Raw genomic sequence first — 21,104 nt, 5'->3', positions numbered from 1 at the left:
ATTATATGAATATTCAGAATTAAAGCTTAATTCCTTTTATTACTTCAGTCCATCTCAAAGCATCCTCTAGTTTAAAACAGAGCACTGTATTTCCATTTTGTTTCATTTTTTTTTACACGTATCGTGATTTGGTATACTGTATATTATACGTAGTTTGATTATTTTGTCCCATTCTTTCATAGTTCCATATGTTCTATTGGCTTTACACCAAATTGGTTATCGCGTGTGCTGCTCCTACATGAATTCCAGTTTTTGTGTTTTACACCTTCTGTTTCAGAACGAGGATGCTTCTTGTTCTTTATCGTTTAAAATTTATTTATTTTTTAATATTATTTATTTTTAAAGGAAAAAAACACAGGGCTGCTGTTTGCCATTATCAGCCTCCTGGGGGGAACTAGGCACCTTCACCATTTGAAAAGCTTGAACATTGTGAGTCCATGCCCGCGGTTAAACGCAGCGCGGCAAAGACTGGCGAAGCCAGGGGGGAAACCGCCTCTTTGTCCTCCTGCTCCGCTGAGCCAGAGCGGAAGGAAGTCCCCTCCCCACCCCCTCCTTACCGCCTTGGCCCGGGTCTTGGTCACGGCCACCTCCATCTCCTCGGCGCCTGTGCTGTCGCTGGGAGAGCCGCACTTGTAGTCCATTCTGTCCTCTTCCGGCTCCTGGTTCTTCAAGCTGTTGGCGACCATTTGTATGGCCCGGATCCACTCCTCCCTGCGGGCAGCACAGGGGAAGTCAGGGCACTCGTGCCACCCAGGCACGAAGGCCGGCCAGCGGGCGCCAGTCCCTGGCTGGGAGAGTCCCAGTGCCCGGGGATCGGGGACGAAGCCCTTCCAGCAGCCAGAGGCTGGGTGCAAGTGAGGGCCCCCACCCCTGGTGGAAGCGGGGTGGCCGAGTAGAGCTGCCCCAGGGGCCCAGAGAGCAGGGTGGGGTGGGATCAGGTGCCCCGCTCCAAAGCCAGACGCACCGCTCGTCGGGGGAGTCGACGTGGAACGTCCTTTCGATGACGGTTGTCCACTGCAAGCAGCGGATGATGAAGGTGTTGGGACGGGGCCGCTCGACTTTCATCAGCTGGCATTCTGGAAGAGGAGGAAGAGGGGGCTGCTGGGGCTTCTCCAAGGACAAGGAAGAGGAGCGGCAGACTCACCTACTTGTCCCCCTCTCTCAAAAACACGTGTACAGCCCCCAGCACAGCATCGTGGGAGGAAAGGGAGAGGGTTGCCGTTTTGCTGCATTCTAACTGCAGTCCGCCTGGAGCTCCAGGGGAGCCTCGCAGTCCCTGCCGACATGGAGGGCAGGGGTAGGAGGAGGGTGGGGAGGACGTACCTGCCACAGAGAAGTCATTCAAAGGGGGCAGGCTGTGGTCTGACGTCTCCGGCTTCTCCTTGTACCCAATGAAAGACCCATCGCTTTTCAGGAGAAAGTACCTGGGCCTCCATGTTTTGATGTATTCCCCTGGGAAGCAGAAAGGTGAGGCATGAGGGGGCGTGCAGAGTGCCTGCCAGGAGGCAGCCTTTGAAAAGGCCCTGCAGCCCAACAGCACTGACGCCCCTGGCAGCAGATTCCCCTCCAAGGCTGGCAAGGGACTCTTGCTCTGCCAAGGGAAGCTGAGAAGACCAAGCCCAGCCCTCGTCCGCTTCCTCAGGGCACCTGGAGCCGGGCTCAGCACCCCTGTCATAAGGACATGAGCAGCCTGCTGGATGAGGCCAAAGGAGCCCCATGAAGCCCAGCATCCTGTTCTCAAGCCTTCTCTTTCTCCATGGATCTGTCCAATCCAGGTTGGCGGCCATTACCAGCTCCTGCAGGAACGAGTTCCATAGATTACCGTATTTTTCACACCTTTTCCCTCCTAAAAAGTAAGGGGAAATGTGTGTGCGTCTTATGGGGTGAATGCAGGCGGGAGGCTCTGCTCAGCGCTCCCTTTAAAGAGCCGTGTAGAGTGTGCTCTTGCTAGCTTTTCCCCGTGGAGGGAGAAGGGCTGCCCTTCTCCCTCCTCGGGGAAAAGCCCCCAAGAGCCGCACATAGGCTCTGCTCAGCACTCCCTTTAAAGAGCCGCACGGAGCGTGTGTGCAGCTCTTGGGGGCTTTTCCGCAAGGTGGGAGAAGGGACTGACGGGCTGCCCTCTGTCCCTTCCCCCACCTCCTGGAAAAGCCAGCAAGAGCCACTGACAGGCTCTGCTCCGCGCTCCCTTGTAAGGGCTCCCTTTCGTCTCAACCTGCTTTGCTGAGAAGCCAGCAGAAGAAGAGGCGCTGCGCAGCTATCGCTCTTGCTCTGCTGGCTTCTCAGCGAAGCGGGAGGAGGGACGGAAGGGTTTAAAGCAAGAAAAGCGAGTGCCGCTTACATGCTCTGCACAGAATATTTTTTTCCTTGCCTTCCCCCTCTAAAAACTAGGTGCAACTTATGGTCAGGTGCGGCTTATGGAGCAAAAAATACGGCAACTCTGTACTCCTTAAAGACACACCTGGAAAAACACCTGCAGGCAGCTTTGGAGGGTTCAGGGAGGATTTCCAGTGCTCAGGGTTGAGGTGGGCTGCCCCTCCCAGCACATCTCCAGAGCCAGACCTTTTTTTTGGCTTCTGGCAAGAGCCATTCTGGGAGGGGCTCAGCCTGCAGGGCCAGGCTCCCCCTTTGGCCTGCAGAAGCCAAGGCTGCGAGGGCACCTTCACTCCTCAGCAGGGCCCAGTGGCAGCACAGGGGGGCTTCCCTCAGCAGGGCCAGGCAGCCCCCTCCACCCACTCCTCTGGCTCCAGGGACCAAAATAGCCTCTGGGCAGACCTGGCTGCTGCTGCCACCAGCTGCTATCTATATTTGTCTGCAGGAGCAGGAGGAGGAATTTGCTGGAGCCACAGCCCTACGGGGTGGGAAGCAGCTCAGGGGACAGCTGAGACTGCCATGGAGGGAGCAGGGAGAAGGAGGGGACTTGCAGTGGGGGGACAAAGAGGGGTTTCCGGAGCAAGAGGCTTGTGCTGAAAGTCGTGGCTCCGGCAATAAACATCCCCATTGCTCACCCCAGATTTCACAGTCTGTCTTCCACAAGGACTAGCAAAAGCCAAGGAGTCCAGGGCACCAAGCACAACACCAAGTGTGGAGAGCAGAAGAAAACTGCACAGACCGGGATCCTGGTCAGTGACCAAAATAAATCAATTCATTCATTCGCGCACAGACTGCGGGGAGCGGGGCATCTAGGGACAAGGAGGGAGCTTCTGCTCTTGTGTGCCCCACGGATGCCTCCTCGCCAAGCCCATGCTGGCCCCCTCCATGCTGCCCTCCAAACAGCAGAGAATTGCAGGCAGAAAGGGTCAGGCAGGCAATGTCTAACCGTGTGCAAAGGAGTCGGCACTCCTGCACCCCAAGAACGTAAGACAAGCGGGCTGGATGAGGCCAATGGCCCATCTAGCCCAGTGTTCTCTTCTTCCAGTGGCCAGCCAGCTGCCCCAGTGGGGAGCCGTGAGCAGGACTCTCCCCACTCTGGATTCCCATCCGCTGGAGCAAGTGCCCTGCAAAGTGTGGAGGCGGCACACAGCCACCCTGGCAAGCAGATGCTGCTACAGCCTTGTCCTCCTCCACAAATCTGTCTCTTCCTCTTTTAAAGCCATTTGCATTGGTGGGCATCACTGCCTCCTCTGGGAGGGAGTTCCACAGTTTAACTATTTGCTTGACTGGATGGGCCCTGAACTAGCAATTAATCCAGAATGTGGCAGCTAGACTGGTGACTGGGAGTGGCCGCCAAGACCATATAACACCGGTCCTGAAAGACCTACATTGGCTCCCATTATGTTTCCAAGCACAATTCAAAGTGTTGGTGCTGACCTTTAAAGCCCTAAACGGCCTCAAAGGCCCAGTATACCTGAAGGAGCATCTCCACGCCCATTGTTCAGCCCAGACACTGAGGTTCAGTGCCGAGGGCCTTCTGGCGGTTCCCTCACTGTGAGAAGTGAGGTTACAGGGAACCAGGCAGAGGGCCTTCTCCGTAGTGGCGCCTGCCCTGTGGAACGCCCTCCCAGCAGATGTCAAGTAATTAACAACTATTTTACTTTTAAAAGACAACTGAAGGCAGCCCTCTTTAGGAAGATTTTAATGTCTAATGCTGTATTGTTTTTAATATTTGGTAGGAAGCCGCCCAGAGTGGCTGGGGAAACCCAGCCAGATGGGCGGGGTATAAATAATAAATTTATTATTATTATTATTATTATTATTATTATTATTATTATTATTATTATTATATTATTATTATTATTATTATTATTATTATTATTATTATTATTATTATGAGGAGAGAAAAACTTCTCTGCCCACTTTCTCCACAGGCAATTCTGTGGACCTCTCTCACGTCCCCCAACACTCGCCCTTTCCCCTAAACTAAAAAGCTCCCAAAGCAAGCTGCTCCAGCCCCAGGACCATTCTGCTTCCCCTCTTTTGCACTACAACTGTGCACAGGATTCCAAGGGGGCCCACACTGCGCAGCTTGGGCTCCGATGCTCCTCCAACCCAGAAGCTCAAGCCGCGAGGCAGCCATGGGGAGTGCTCTTCTCTCCATGAGCCGGTCAGGGGGACACCTGCACTTAGAGCTAAGAATGCAGAGATAACATAGAGGAGGGGCAGCGGCAGCAGCAACAGGCCCCTCAGGGACACAGAGGGAGGCTAAGCTCTGTCTAGAAGCAAACAGCAAAAGGAAGCCAACACAGACTTCATTCAGAGGTGCAACAGACACCCAACAACTTAGGTGCCTTATGAGACGGGCTCCCTACTGAAGCCGCAGACATAACAGGGCTCTGTCCTACCCAGAGCCTGGTGCAGCAACCTCCAGGGCACGGCCCCCACTTCCAGGAAAGCAAGAACCTCTCAGCCCCCTCTTTCTGTCAAATCTCGTTTGTGTGTGTGTGTGTGTGTGTGTGTGTGTACATTGCTCACCTCTCTTGTGCAACCAGCCCTCCTTGACGACCGACACCTCATTCATGTTGACGTGGCCGTGCTGAGCTCACAGGGACTAGATTCTGCCCACTGAGCCGTGGGTGGACTGGTGACCTGCAGGAGAGAAGAGAACAATGGCAGTGTGGGTCCCAGGCTCATCAACCTCTGGGGATGGTGAAGAATCCCTCTCCCACAGAGTTATAGGCCTCCCTCCCACCGACTGCTAGTGTCCCCAGCACCACACTGACAAAAACCTTCTTCCCCAAACAAGGTGGATCCCTCAAGAGTCACAGCGGGTGCTAATTCTGCCTCCCCGTGGAGGCAGAGGGCCTCACCAGCCTCGGGAAGGCCCAGATCCCCAGGGATAGGCCACTGGCCCAGCCCAGGGTGAGGCGGGTCTCCCCAATGGAGGGGGTCTTGTAGAGGAAACTGAGCTGCTCTGCAAAGCCAGACGCTGTCACTTCCAGGGCCCAGGAAAGCCTATGCAGCTGCTTTCAACATGGGACACAGAGGAAGGGGAAGGCTGGGGTGACTGAGGAACCCCCCAGCCCTGTTAGGGAGGTATTAGAAGCCAAGGGCAATGGGGATCTCCCCATCCCCGTGATGATGCTTACACCTGCTGGCAACTTCCCCTTGGCCTTATCTGCCCCCCTGATAACAGGCACCGCCAGCAGCAGGGAGGCCCTTGGGAGCTGCCACGACTGCACATGCTCAGACCGGAGAGCAGCCCTGGCCAGCCGGGAAAACAAACAGCTAGAGAAAGATTAATCCCAGGCACCTGATGGGATTAAAGAGGGAGAGGGGTTCAAAGACTAGCCCAAAGATGCCGCCAGAGAAGCAGGGAAAGGGCTGCCCCCCATGCAACTTGGAGTGGGGCACGGAACAAATGTGCAGGGGGGTGCTAGGACTGTGGAGGGCGGGCCTTTCATTACCCTCCTCTTTCCCAAGGGCCAGTTCATTGATGCTTTGGTGACATTCTGAAGGTGGGAGCCCAAGTGAACAGAGTGGTTTGCTGTATAACAACCCACCCCCCCAGGTCCATCTGCCACCCACCCACCCACCCCAACTGTCGACACAGGAGGCAAGGAATCCCCTTCCCCCTTGGCAGGTCACAGATAACAGGTGAGGGTCGAACTGCCCCAGCCAGCACAGTCCTCCTGGGCCTCTACAGTTTCAGAATGGGGGGGGTGTGTGGATGGACAGGTGGAAACACCTGTTTAAAGGCTCACTCGGTGCCACAAAAACCCCCACACTGAGAATCCTGGCACACCGGGAAGAAGGTTAGCTTTGTGCCTCCCCCTCGCCCCCAATTCACCAGCCAGCTCAGTGCAGGCAGGGTTTTCAATGGGCAGGGAGCAATCCAGCACCCCAAGAGTCCCAGTTCCAGGGTTGTGCAACAGGACGTATCCCCTTGGCCCCCACCAGACCCACTGGGGATCACCCAAGGTCAGCTCCCTCTCCGTCCTGCCAGGGGCACTTGCCTCCCCACAGCCGTGCAAAGGACACAGCGCTGGACTTTAGCCTGGCCCAGCAGGGAGCTTCCTGCTCGCCCGGCAAAGGGGTGATCCACCTGGAACCGCCAGAGACCACCAGCGAGGAGGACCCTGTAGCCCTGGCCTTGCCGGACTTCCTGGAGGGAGACCAGCCTCATTCCCAGGGTTGGGCTCGTGAGACTCAGCACAAGAAAGGCCCACTCTGAGCCCCACGGCCCAAACGCAGCTCAGCTGAGGCCAGGCGAGAGCATGGAGGTCGCCCACTGGGTGAAAGGACGCCAGGCTGGCTTTTGCGTGTTGACACCGAGTGAGAGGTCCCCCTGCCCAGCCAGGAAGGTGCTTGTGCAAAGCTCTGGCGGCCTTCTGTGTTGCTCCAGAGGCCGGGGCTGACAGCAATGACGGTGGGGTTGCGACAGGCCTTGGGAGTCATTTACATAAGAGTGAAAATGCCCCCCCTCCCCGCAGGGAGCCAGATCCAGACACAACGGCTCCACTCCTGGAGGCAGGCACAGAGATTTGGGCAAAAGGGCAGAGCCCTGAAGAGCTCAACGGGGAGAGCCAGACCTCTTGCTGCACCCCCCTCCACCCAGCTGGCTTTGCTCCCCAAGCAGCTGGAGGAGACGGGTGGGGAGCAAAGGTGGCCTCCGAAGGGCGACAGCAGGAGCCAGAAACCCACCTTTGCTGGTGCCCAGCGGGGAACTGTGGGGCAAAGGGATTGCCCAGGGCAGAGGAAAAGGGAGAGTATGTGGAAAAGAGCCCAGAAGACTTTTGAAAATTGCAGAGGCCTGCAAATGGGGATGGGGGGGGGGCTGGTCTAAGAGGCCGACATGCAAACCTCCTGTGTCTCTGACTGAGAAGCGCCACTCAAAAGCAACTGAATAAAAGCCCTTTATTTTGCATGGCTACTCATTTTACTTTCTTGGGCTCCATGATCACTGCAGATAGTGACAGCAGTCACAAAATTAAAAGACGCCTGCTTCTTGGGAGAATAGCAATGACAAACCTAGACAGCATCTTAAAAAGCAGAGACATCACCTTGCCAACAAAGGTCCGTATAGTTAAAGCCATGGTTTTCCCAGTAGTGATGTATGGAAGTGAGAGCTGGACGATAAAGAAGGCTGATCGCCGAAGAAGTGATGCTTTTGAATTATGGTGCTGGAGGAGACTCTTGAGAGTCCCATGGACTGCAAGAAGATCAAACGCATCCATTCTTAAGGAAATCAGCCCTGAGTGCTCCCTGGAAGGACAGATCCTGAAGCTGAGGCTCCAATACTTTGGCCACCTCATGAGAAGACTCCCTGGAAAAGACCCTGATGTTGGGAAAGATTGAGGGCACAAGGAGAAGGGGACGACAGAGGACAAGATGGTTGGACAGTGTTCTCGAAGCCACAAACATGAGTTTGACCAAACTGCGGGAGGCAGTGGGAGACAGGAGTGCCTGGCATGCTCTGGTCCATGGGGTCACGAAGAGTTGGACACGACTAAACAACTAAACAACAACAACAACAACAACTCCCTGGCCCCACAAAACACCTTTTAACAAGAAAAAGGCAATGGCATTTGTCACACTGACAAGAGACTTTTCTTGGAAGGTGGCCCACAGCTCTTTGCAATCAAAGCAAGATCAATTAAGCCAGAACACAGCTTGACAGGGAAAAGGTGGGACTTACAGATCCCACGCCAGTAAACGAGGAAACTAAATGCCTCAGGTGATGATTGCAGGGTCTGGGTCGGTCCTTGAGGGACTTTATAGGTCACAACCTTCAAATTGAGCCTGGAAACTAACTGGCAGGCGGTGCAGTCAAGCCAGAGTTGGTGTCGTATGTGCAGACTGTCCGGCTGCCAAATTCTGCACCAGCTGCAGTTTCCTGAACCTGCTTCAAAGGCAGCCCCACATATAAAGCATTGCAGTAGTCCAGCCTGCAGGTTGCTACAGCTTAGGCAACAAAGGTGAGACTGCACCTGTCACAGTCACAGCTGTCGGAGCCCAGTGGCCGGGACCTTTAGCTGAGAAGGGAGACGGGCAGCAAGATGCAGAGTCTGGTCTGTAAACCCAAAACCCACCTGGGCAGTGGGTGGCAAAGATACCCCTCCTCTGTGCGGAAAGGGCAGCTGGTGAAAGTAAGAAATGCAAGTTTTAAACAATGGAAAGAGTGGTCTGGGCTTGTTGCTGCTACTTTTAAACACAATCCCCCCTCTGGGAATGGATGGAAGGGGTATAAGCCAAGTGGGTGTTCCGAGCTGCACCTGCTTCTTTCTGCTTCTCACTGAGTAAGAGAACTCGGGTCCAGCTCTCCAGGAACGAGTCCTTGCTGGCCTGATTTGCCCGGCTCCTCCAGCAGAAGGGACAAGGCAGAGAACTTGGGGTCCTGCAAGGCTCCAGCCTGGAGAACTGGAAGCAGGAGGGACTCTGTGGCCTGGAAGATCTCATGACATGAAGCTCCTGATGTCACCAGGAGGCCATGGCAGGGAGGAGGACAGTGCAGTGGTCTAGGTCAGGGGCCCAGGGACTGCCAGGCCTACCCCAGGACCCAATGCTGCTTCTGGAACCCCCCCAGCCAGAGGTGTTCTATAAAAAAAGCAAAAACAACCTTGTAACTCCTATTTCCCAGAGGGTTGCCTGCCCAAGCGAAGGTTGCAAGAAAATGATCAATGAGTGTTGGCGGGGGGGGGGGTTAAAAACAACCACCCCCACACCTGTAATTTCAGAGCCTTTGTCTATTATCTTTGAGAATTCTTGGAGAACAGGTGAGGTCCCTACAGACTGGAGGTGGGTGAATGCTGTCCCCACCTTCAAAAAGTGGGGGAAAGAAAACCCAGGTAACGACCGACCGGTGAGCTTGACATCGATACCAGGGGAGGTCCTAGAACAGATAGTTCATCAGTTGGTCTGTAAGCATTTAGAAAAGGATGCTGTGATCACTAAGACCCAGCATGAGTTTCTCAAAAATAAGTCACATCAGACCACTCTGCTTTCCCTTTTTGATGGAATTACAAACTTGGTGGATCAGGGAAATGCTGTGGACATAGTGTATCTTGATTCCAGTAAGGCTTTTGACAAAGTCCCCTATGATATTTTTGTGAGGAAGCTGGTAAAATGTGGGTTGAACAAGGTAAATGTTAAGTGGATTCGTAGCTGGTTGAATGACTGAAGCCAAAGAGTTCGCATTAATGGTTTCTCATCAACCTGGAAAAAGTGACAAGTGGGGTGCCACAGGGTTCTGTCCTGGGCCGTTATTGTTTGACGTCTTTATAGATGACTTGGATGAAGGAATTGAGGGGGTGCTCATCAAATTTGCAGATGACACCAAATTGGGAGGGGTAGCTAATTCTGCAGAAGACAGAATCAGAATTCAAAATGACCTAAACAGATTGGAGAACTGTACGCAAGCTAACAAAATGATTCTCAATAGGGACACTTAAGCAGGAAGAACCAGATGCACAAATAAAGGATGGGGGACACCTGGCTTACTAGCAGTACATGTGAAAAGGATCTAGGGGTCTTGGTGGACCACAAGCTGAACATGAGTCAACAGTGTGATGCAGCAGCAAAAAATGCTAATACTATTCTAGGTTGAATCAACAGAAGCCTAGTGTCCAAATCAAGGGAAGTAATAGTCCCACTGTCTTCTGCCTTGGCTAGACCACACTTGGAATATTGTGTCCAATTTAAGAAAGATGTTAACAAGCTGGAACATGTGCAGAGGAGGGCAACCAAGATGATCAAGGGTCAGGAAGCCAAGCCTTATGAGGAACGGTTGAAGAAGCTGGGTATGTTTAACCTGGAAAAGAGAAGACTGAGAGGAGATATGAGACCCATCTTCAAATATCTTAAAGGTTGTCACATGGAAGATGGTGCAAGCTTGTTTTCTCCTGCTCTGGAGGGTAGGACTCGAACCAATGGCTTCAAGTTACAAGAAAGGAGATTCTGACTAAACATTCAGAAAAAAACTTTCTGACACTAAGAGCTGTTCAGCAGTGGAGCAGACCCCCACGAGAGGCGGTGAACTCTCCTTCCTTGGAGGTTTTTAAACAGGTTGGATGGCCCTCTGTCAGGGATGCTTTAGCAGAGATTCCTGCATTGCAGGGGGTTGGACTAGATGACCCTGGGTGTCCCTTCCAACTCTAAGATTCTATGATTCCCTGGAGAGGCACACACACATGAGCGCACCCCTCAGAGAGGGTGTCTGGTCTCTCCCCCCCCATTTTGTACACCTGTTCCCTACCACATAGGCTGTTGGGCTGCTTCCCCATCCCAGGCCACCAAGCCACAGCTGCTGTTGCTGCTGCTGCAGAGAGAGGAAGGGCACCTAATCCCAATTCCTCTCCCTGGTTGAACACAGAAGAGCAGCAACGCTCACCCCACAGGGAGGGAGGCGGGAGGGCAGGGGGGGGGGAGACGAGAGACTTGTTGACTTGCAGAGCATGTGTGACTCAGATACTGCGAGCACCAGAGTTGTTTACGCACTCCAGGATGTGACCCTGTGGAACAGGAGGGGGGAGGAAGAGGGGGGCTGGTCCCCAGGAAGAGGAAAAACACGCTGAGTGCGATAGAGAGGGAAGGGAGAGGTATTGATTGGAGTTAAGGGACGAGGGAGCCCAGCAGTCTGAGAGGGACACAGGTGGTGACTGACTACAACTCCCATCATTCCTGACCACTGGCCATGGTGGCTTAAGCCAATGGGAGATGGAGTCCATATCTGGAAAGCCAACAGATGCCTCCCTCATCCCACCCCCCAGCCCTGTTGTAAAACCTTTGTAACAGCTGGGATTAAGGCTGTATAAGGCGTCGTGCAATCTACAACAGGTACGTCCAACTCCCAAGAGACTGCGATCTACTCCCAGTACATACAGAAAAATTGGCGGTGATCTACCTTTTTTTAAGGAGATGATTGATCAAAGTTGTTGAGCTTTTTGCGGGGATGGATAAGGAACACCCAGGCAATCACTTTCACTTTACTTATTACCGCAATCGACACCAGGGACACACCCGCGATCTGCAGGTAAATCAATCGACCTGCTGGACATGCCTGATCTATAACATGCAGGGTGGCAGCCAATGCTTGTCCTACTCCGAGTAGGCCCTTTGAAATTAATGAATCTCCATTAACCATGTTCATTAATCACAGTGGGTCTACTCTGAGGAGGAATAGCATTTCATGCAGCCCATTGTTATAATGGTCAATTCCTTGCTGTTGCCATCAAACAAATTTGATTTGAAAGCAGGCAGGTAGCAAATTAATAACGCAGGTTCAATCCCTGTATGGAACAGCTGCATATTCCTACATGTAGGGGGTTGGACGAGATGATCCTCAGGGGTGGGGAAAAGCCAGAGGGTGAGAGAGAAAGGGAGAAGGCAAGTTCTGTGGAGGAACTTCTCCAGAGTCTCAGGATCTCTGGCCTTTAGAGCAACCACCAGGAAGGTAGGTGATGGAAGGAAGAGGAAGGGCTCCTTTTGGTTTTGCGCTATGCAAGTAATTTGTTCTTTTCACAAGGATGCTGAGCAAAGACCATAATAGAGATCCAAGGGGAGGCGCTAAGAGCCAAGCCGGGGCAGCTTCTCTGGGCGCAAACAGAGTGCCCAGCCTTCAGACGGACACCCCTCTATTCTTAGAAGTTAAACACTGCTTAACCTGCTGAGGGGACATGAAGATGTTTAGGAAAGGAAACTGCGCTTTTCACAGTCAACATTAACTTATGAGCTGCTAAGATTAACAACAAACAGGTGGGGAAAGCATTTGACAAACAGGCCCAGGGAACAGTTAGGAGGAGCCCCAAAACCTGTGAAGGCAACAGTTTGCATCTGAGCTTTTGCATTTGAATGCTTTTCATTCTTTCAAAGCTTTTGTAATTTTGGTGCACTGACCGGCTCAAGGCTTAAAGCAGAGCAGATTTACTACTTTCAGACCACGAGAACTTTCCTTCTTACCCAAATTTACAAAATGGGTTCAAGTGCCTCCAAAGGAGGTCTGGGGGCAAGAGCTGGAGGAACAATAGAGTCGTGGCCCAATACCCCGAACCTCGACACCACCAAGGGGCAAAGCTGTCTCTGGGGCTCCCCCTGCCAGAAACAGCTGACCCCTCCCTCTCCCCACACATGCTGTTCCTCTGCAAAGCCTACACACCAATGACCCATTTCACTCTTGTGGAATCTTCCTCCTTTTCCTAAATCCTGTGGCTGTGTAATACGCAATTTATTTACTCTCCATCAAACTTATTCAGCTTCTTCACAATATATATATTTTATTACAGAAAGGAAAACCACCGTACATTCCACCAGGACCCTGTCCTCCCACCGTTCGTTTTTCCAGGAAGGCATCCCCACAAGCCTGCATTGCCAAGTCTCCTTGTATCAAATGTGAGATCCTTACCTAACAAGGTAGAGGAGTTGGAGCTTATTACCTCTCGGCAGAAAAGTATCCGGGACTGCTGTGTTATGGTCCTTTTAGAGACGTGGCTGGATCCCTCCTTTCCACAGGGACTTCTGCAGCTAGAAGGACGCTCAGTAATTAGAGCGGATAGAACCGCTGAATCCGGGAAGAGCAGAGGAGGAGGAATTTGCGTTTATATAAATAACAACTGGAGCTCGGACATCAAACAAATGGACACGCATTGCTCTCCTGACTTGGAGTACCTAGTGGTGAAGTGCCGCCCTTTTTATTTGCCACGTGAGTTTAATGTTGTTATAATAACAGCGGTGTATATACCTCCCGATGCAAACACTACTACAGCTATGGGCCACCTGCTAACTGCTATTAGCAAACAGCAGCGGGCCCACCCGGATGGAGCATTTGTGGTTGCTGGTGATTTTAACCGAGCCGATTTAAGGACTGTGCTTCCTAAGTTCCACCAGTATGTTGATTGTCCCACTAGGGGGGGAAATACCCTGGACCGAGTATATAGTAACATCATGCATGGATATAAGACCAAGCCCTTGCCCAATTTGGGGCAGTCAGACCACATATCTTTACTTATGATACCATCATATAGACCTCTCGTATGCAGAATTAGACCATCAACTAGAGAGATACGAGTGTGGCCAGTAGGTGCATCTGAGCAACTTCAAGACTGCTTTCGGAGCACCGAGTGGTCGCTTTTTGTGGAGAATAATGTGGACACATACGCTTCGACAGTACTGTTCTACGTTAAAAGCTGCATTGATGTTGTCACTACCACCAAACAAATACGGGTGTTCCCTAACAACAAGCCCTGGCTAAACAGGGATGTGTATCTTCTGTTAAAGGCAAGAAATGCTGCTTTTCATTCTGGTGATGCGCAACAGTATAGAGAAGCCAGAGCCAAATTGAAAAAGGGCATTAGGAATGCCAAAGCTATGTACTGCCGGAGGATTGAAAAACATTTTGAGAGCTCCGACCCTCGTCGAGTATGGCAAGGCCTGCGACAAATCACAGGGCAAAATATTAAAAACGAACTGGCCAGTAGCAGTGCGCACCTGGCTGATCAACTGAATCAATTTTTTAGTCGCTTTGAGGTGGGAACTGGAACTACCGTCACTACAGCATTGGCTACCAGCACATCATCAGAAACTACTACTGATAGACAACCATTTTTATTACAGACCTCTGACGTACAACGTGCCTTTCGGAGCATTAACATTAGGAAGGCAGCTGGACCGGATGGAATTATGGGACGGGTTATTAGGGACTGCGCTGCAGAATTAGCTGGGGTATTTACGGACATTTTTAACCTATCCCTGTTGCAGGGTTCTGTCCCTACCTGCCTGAAGACATCGATTATAGTGCCAGTCCCCAAGCAGTCAGTGGTGGTATCTCTCAATGACTATAGACCAATAGCTCTAACATCTGTTGTTATGAAATGTTTTGAGAGATTGGTGCTAGATCATATTAAGGCTGGTCTTCCATCCACTCTAGACCCGTTCCAGTTTGCATACAGAAGAAATAGATCTACTGATGATGCTATTTCCATCGCTGTCCATACTGTACTGAGTCATCTAGAACGACAGGGAACCTACGCAAGGCTGTTGTTCGTGGACTACAGTTCTGCCTTCAATACAATTCTGCCAGACAGGTTATTTCTTAAAATGACCAATTTGGGTATACATCAGAAGATCTGTCTGTGGGTAAGGAATTTCTTGACTGATAGGCCGCAGACAGTGAGAATGGGACCTTACTATTCTTCTACTCTAGTATTAAGCACAGGAGCCCCTCAGGGATGTGTGCTAAGTCCCTTTCTCTATTCCCTGTACACATTTGATTGCACCCCACTGTATAAGTCCAACACAATCATCAAATTTGCGGATGATACAACAGTGGTGGGGCTCATTAGTGAGAACAATGAGACTGCTTATAGGAAAGAAGTACAGGGGTTAATTCAATGGTGTAAAGAAAACAATCTTATGCTTAACACCAAAAAAACCAAAGAACTCATAATTGACTTTAGGAGAAAGAAAAGTGTATTTTTACCATTGTACATAAATGGCGAGGAGGTGGAGAGGGTTGGTAGTTTTAAATACCTGGGCATTTATATCTCTGAGGACCTCTCATGGACTGCAAATATTAATATGGTTGTGAGGAAGGTGCAGGGGAGGTTGTATTTCCTGAGAATGCTCAGGGGACTGAATCTATCTCAGCACCTACTTCTGTCCTATTATCACAGTACCATCGAGAGTGTCTTAACCTATAGTGTATTATCGTGGTATGGGAGCAGCTCCGAAACGGATAAAAAAGCTTTACAGAGAATAATTAAAATTGCCCAGAATGTTATTGGGCTCCAACTACCAACCCTGGATGAGATCTTCACGTCTCGCACTTTGAAGAAGTCACACAATATCCTGAGAGATCCCACCCATCCTGCTCACAACTTCTTTGAACTGTTGCCTTCGGGCAGAAGATATAGGACAATGAAAACACGAACCACACGCCTTCTGAATAGTTTCTATCCAAGAGCTCTGATTGCACTAAATAATGATCTCAGGGCCAGTTGCAAGAAATAGCAAGCAGGGAGTAGGAAGGAATGAGATAGGTTTTAGGTTATGTTATGCCTTTAAATAGGTTATGTTATATTCTGGATTATGTTATGTTTTATAGATTATGTCTGAATAGGATGAGAGTGTTGGAGATACGTGTAAATGTGTATGTGAACCCGGTCTTTGGGGGGGTGTTTGATTTTCGTTGTTGTGTATACTGTGTATATACGGACAATGACAATAAATTTATCTATCTATCTGAAGCGGATGCTCCCCTCTTCAAGATCTCTCTTCCCGAGAGTGGAATTTCAAGTCCGGCCATTGCTACATCCCAGCGCAGACATTCCAAGGGCAGGCCGTGCAGGAGGAAGTGAGCACACCGTCCGGGAGCAACAAGCCTGCCCGCCAGCCGGCACATTTCCTAAATGTCGAGCAGCGACTCTTGAGTTATTTTTAGTGGCCTGCTGGGGCCTTCATAAGAACACCCTGCTCCTTCGTGCAAACCCCACACAACTGAGAGATCCAGGTGAAGGGATTGAGGCCCAAGGAGCAGAAGGCAGGGGGCTTCTATGCACAGGAGCCAGAACACACGAGTTATACGTCCTGAAACGCCCAGCACTCAGGTGTCACTGCAAGGTGGACTGAAACATGTAGCAGAGGACGAGGGGGGCCTGGTAACCGTGCTGGAAGCCTGCTGCCTGCCCAAGTGCAGAAAATGTGGTCTGAAAGAGCCAAGGCCCCAGCTGTAGATTCATCGGCTCCCGACCTCCACGAGGCAGGCAAACCCTCTCTCCTATGCAACGGGCAAAAGCCTAGCACCATTCCCGCGTGCTGTGCGCCGCGTGCTCTAGTCTGGAATGTGGTCTTCAGCTAAGGGGACAATAACCTCTCCGGGAAGGCTGGCAGGCACCCAAAGCCTGGGACTGGCAGGATTAGCATGCCTCAGTCCCCCCAAAACCACCCCCGAGGTCTGCTGCTCTAGTGCCAAAGAGTGCCAGTTTCTCAGGACTCTCCTACAAACACACCGGTAAGGGCAGCTTAGTGTCCAGATGCTGGGAAAGGCAACTTTCCCTCTGCATGTGCATTCAAATGCAACCAAAGAAACAGAAGGGAAGCAACATGAGTCATAACCGTGTGCGCTGTGGCCCAAGATCAACAACATCCAAAGGCCAACAGACCAAAGAAACCAGACTGAAAAGGGCAGCGAATGTGGGTGATGTGTCAAGAGAAGGGCCCAAAACAAGGCGCAGAGCAGAGCAGCGACCCAGCGGTTAGCACGTCAGCTGACATCCAGCCACAGCAGCCCCTGTGGATTCCCCCAAACACAGGGGGTGGTTTCCAAAGCAAGGCCCCTTCAAAACAAAACCCCAAGCTCCTCGCACCTTGGTGCTAGATTGCAGCTCTGAGGTGCAGCCTTGCCACAAGGGCAACCCAAATGCAGCTTCTGGCAAGGAGGACCAGCTCTTGGCATCTCCTGGCATCATACAGGTGTGCTTAAAAGAGCATTGGGTGGGATCGCCACCAGTACGTAAACACATGTACATACAGACCCACACCCTTCCTCATCCCCTTTCTCCTCCACCAATTGCTTGGCTGGGCTGCATCTCCCGAACAGCTCAAGGTGCCCTGAATGGCTCTCTCCCTCCCTGTTCTATCCCCACAACCACCCTGCGAGGTAGGTTAGGCTAACAGACTGGCCCAAGGTCACGCCCAGTGAGTTTTATGGCCAAATGGGGACTTAAACCCTGGACACACAGTTCCTAGCCCAGCTCTAACCCCTAGGCAATACTGACTGGAGCTGATACCTTGCTGGGTGTGACCAGGAGCATCTGCCTAGCCTATGGCTCCCTTTTTATCATCAGCTGGCCATGAGGGAGCATCTGAAGGAAGAAATGGGATACCTTCTCCACATATGCATGAGCAACTTGGAAGAATAGTAGGAAGCCAGTAGCACTGCCCATAAGAAGCAAGCAAAGGCGTCAAGATACCCAGAACTCCCCCCCCCTCAAAAAAAAAACCAGTTTGGTGCGTGGAGTGGAGACCAAACAGGCCCTAGGTTGCCATTCAGGTGGCAGCAGCTCCTGGCAACACCCTTAGGAAGGCAATTCCACAGAGCCCTAGAGTTGAGGGGACCTCCAAGGGTCATCCAGCCCAACCCCCTTGCAGTGCAATTTGTGTCTTCAGCGGCTCACCTGAAGCAGGGCAGCGCCAGAACTGCTGCAATACCATCCCATAAGCAGCTGTGTGAGCCAGGGGTGGTGGTGGTGAGGGGTGGCAGCAAAGGGGCCTCCTCGGCTGGCATCTGGAGACCCAGCCCAGCCCAGAGGCAGCGAGGCAGCGGAACAGACTCTCTCTGGAGGGGGCGCCCAATTGAGCATGGTGGGCGGAGTGGGAAGCCTCCGTTGGGTATTCTTTAGCTGTCACTCCTGCACTGCAGGGGGTTGGGCTAGACGACCCCTGGGGAGCCCCTCCCAGCTCTACCCTTCTCGCAGGGGCCATCTGCATGGGATGCTTCGGTTGTGATGGCCGCCTAGCACAGGGTACGACTAGATGACCCCTGGGAACCCCTCCCAGCTCTACTCTCCCGATTCTGCGATTCTAGGCGTAGTGGCCGCCTGCCGGGGATGCTTCGGTCGCGACGAACGCACGGCTGCCGAGGAGCGCGGTTGAGCTAGATGACCCCTGGGGGTCCCGCCCCACCCTGCGGTTCCGCGTGCAAGCCTGCCTCCCAGGGCCGGAGGGAGGGCGGGCGGGCAGCGCGGGCAGAGAGGCCGCGAGTTGGAGGAGGGGCGCCCTGCTCCCCCTCCTCCCCCCAGGCAGGGCCCCCCCCCGCCCCGCTCGGCCTTCCGCGCAGGCCCCGCCCGCGGCCGCCTCCGCTCCCCCCGCGCCCATGGTTCGCTCCCACGTCCCCCCCCGCCCGATAGTTCTGCCCCGCGCCCCCCTCCCTCGCCTACCCACAGTGCCCCGCGCTCGCGTCTCTCCGGGCGATACCACTGAGGGCGCGGGGGGGGGGGCGCGGCCTACCTGGCTCCTCCGCCGCCGCCGCTACCGGCGCCCCCTCAGGGCCGCCATCCTCATCCTCGCCGCCGCGTCAGGCCCGACGGCGCCCGCGCTCCCGGAAACCCCGCCCCCCGCCGGGCCCACGCATGCAGGAAGGAGGGGGAGGGGCGGAGGCGGCCGGGGCGGTGCGCGCAAGCGCGGAGCGAGGCGGAGCCCGGCGAGACGAGGCTGCAGGGCCGCGAGACCGAGGACGAGCAGCAGCGCCGCCGTTGCCGCCTTCGGCCGTGTGCGCATGCGCGCCCCGGGCGGCTCCCGAGCCGCCGCGAAGCCGTCAAGGCGCCTGCGCGGCAGGAGGAGGCCCGGCTGGGCTTGGTGCGCATGCGCGGCTGCCCGGCCGGGGCGAGAGGCGGCTTCTCCACGTCCGCAGCTGGCGCGGCCAATAGGAAGGCGGAGGGGGAGGAGCCACTGCCACCACCTCTACGCAGGATCGAGCAGGAGCATGCGCAGAGTGCAGGATGGAAACGGGCAGGGGAAAGCTTTCGAGCATAGCAGGTCTCTTCGGCGGGAAGGTCGTTAAGCCGCCAGGAGGAATAAATGACCGGCTCTCGCAGTAGTGATAATGACAATGCCTTCCTCATTCCTCTTGCTGTTAATGTATTTGCGTGGGGTTTATTGTCTGTAAGTTGTTTTGGGCTGCCCTGGACAAGGTAAAGCAACTCGCAAATTTAATAAATAGTAAACGAAATGTGGCCTGTAGATTTAAATAAAAACGACAAAGGTCAAAAGCCACGTAGTGGAGGAATTACGAAGGGGGCGGGGGCGAGACACACAAAATATACACGTATTAGCTAGATAATTTAGAAGGAGGGATGTGCTCGTTTCGTTGGAATCTATAGGTAAAGGGACCCCTGACCGTTGGGTCCAGTTGTGGCCGATTCTGGGATTGCGGTGCTCATCTCGCTTTACTGGCCGAGGGAGCCGGCATACAGCTTCCGGGTCATGTGGCCAGCATGACTAAGCCGCTTCTGGCGAACCAGAGCAGCACACGGAAACGCTGTTTAACTTCCCGCTGGAGCGGTACCTATTTATCTACTTGCACTTTGACGTGCTTTCGAGTTGGCAAGAGCAGGGACCGAGCAACGGGAGCTCACCCTGTCACGGGGATTTGAGCCGCCGACCTTCTGATCAGCAAGCCCTAGGCTCAGTGGCTTAGACCACAGCGCCACCCGCGTCCAGTTGGAATCTATACTTGTATATTTATTCTATTTATTACATTTATATACCACCTTTTCCTGCCAGGAGCTCCAGGTGACTCATGTTCAGTTGCCCCTTTTAACCTCACAACAACCCTGTGAGGTAGGTTAGGCTGAGAGAGACGGTGACTGGCCCCCAAGGCCACCCATGGAGCTTCATGGCCAATGAGTGGGGATTCGAACCCTTGTCTCGCCCAACACTGACCATTATGCCACGCAAGCTACGGACCTCTAGGAATTAGGGCTGGTGGTTTGGGGGCCTGGAGTATAACTTCCTAACAGAATTTAGAACTCGGGGCGGGGGGGGGGAGCTGGTTTGGCAGGCCAAAGTCTGTGCCCACCACCACACACTCCCCTTCACCCCACCCCCAGCTTCAGAGGGACTCAAGGGAAATCTAGAGCAATCACCTGCCACAAGCTCAGAAGGCAGGCAGGTCATTCACCCCATTTTATGCAGGGGTTTTTTGTTTTTATTGTTTAGTCGTGTCCGACTCTTTGTGACCCCATGGACCAGAGCACGCCAGGCACTTCTGTCTTCCACTGCCTCCCGCAGTTGGGTCAAACTCATGATGGTAGCTTCGAGAACACTGTCCCACCATCTCGTCCTCTGGCGTCCCCTTCTCCTTGTGCCCTCCATCTTTCCCAACATCAGGGTCTTTTCCAGGGAGTCTTCTCTTCTCATGAGGTGGCCAAAGTATTGGAGCCTCAGCTTCAGGATCTGTCCTTCCAGTGAGCACTCAGGGCTGATTTCCCTAAGAATGGAGATTTGATCTTCTTGCAGTCCATGGGACTCCCAAGAGTCTCCTCCAGCATCATAATTCAAAAGCATCAATTCTTCGGCGATCAGCCTTCTTTATAGACATAGCAAAACTGCAGGGAAGTCGTTTTTGCCCACCCAGTTCTGTTCAACTCCACATGCTTGTTGCAAGGGATGGACTCTGCAAACCCACTTAAGAAGCTGCCTTTGGCAGTCAGACCACCCGCCCACCTAACCTGTGCCATCAACTCTGATGGGAAGTCAGTTTCCATGGACTCAGAGAGGGTCTTTCTCCGCTGCCTTAGTTTTAACCAGAGATGCCGTGACCGAAACTAGGATATTTCTGCATGCAGAACAAGGCTACAGCTCTGCCTAGCTAGCCCAATAAGCACTATATTTGGGGACACATGGAGAAAGGGGTGTGTTGTGTACCTATCCCAGCTGGCTTCCAGGGAGCTCAAGGCCACCTAGAGAAGGGCCTCAATTGCTTCTGAATTCCAGTTGCTGGAAGCCACAGGCGATGACAGGGTTCTTGGGGTCAGGTTGTCTGTGAGCTTCCCATGACAGGCATATGGCTGGCCACTGTGAGAACAGGATGCTGGACTAGATGGGAGTCCTTTGGCCTGATCCAGCAGGCTCTTCCTAAGCTCTTATATTCCCATACCAAGCCTGGCTGACTCTTCAGCAAGGGCTCTCCAGCACAGCTGGCGGCGTGAAACAGCCGCTTTAAGACGGCAGCAGCGTAA

At 53.0% G+C, this 21,104-nt stretch overlaps 1 protein-coding gene across 1 annotated transcript in view; it reads right to left on the bottom strand.

The window, feature by feature from the left end:
• AKT2 (AKT serine/threonine kinase 2) overlaps positions 1 to 18,631 on the bottom strand; it is a 30,500-nt gene extending 11,869 nt beyond the window's left edge. The window contains exons 1-5 of the mRNA XM_083627523.1: positions 18,373 to 18,631; positions 4,909 to 5,022; positions 1,324 to 1,452; positions 965 to 1,076; positions 558 to 711 (exon numbers count right to left, since the gene is read on the bottom strand). Of these exons, the coding sequence (XP_083483649.1) occupies positions 558 to 711; positions 965 to 1,076; positions 1,324 to 1,452; positions 4,909 to 4,954 (441 nt within the window). The 5' untranslated portion in view covers positions 4,955 to 5,022; positions 18,373 to 18,631. The remainder of the gene's footprint in view (positions 1 to 557; positions 712 to 964; positions 1,077 to 1,323; positions 1,453 to 4,908; positions 5,023 to 18,372) is intronic.
• Positions 18,632 to 21,104: the final 2,473 nt, after the last annotated feature.

The sequence above is a fragment of the Podarcis filfolensis genome (assembly GCF_964270895.1).
Source record: "Podarcis filfolensis genome assembly, chromosome: 8".
NCBI lineage: Eukaryota > Metazoa > Chordata > Lepidosauria > Squamata > Lacertidae > Podarcis > Podarcis filfolensis.
The sequence above is the reverse complement of the archived record's forward strand: the minus strand, read 5'-3'. Positions and strand labels throughout refer to the sequence as shown.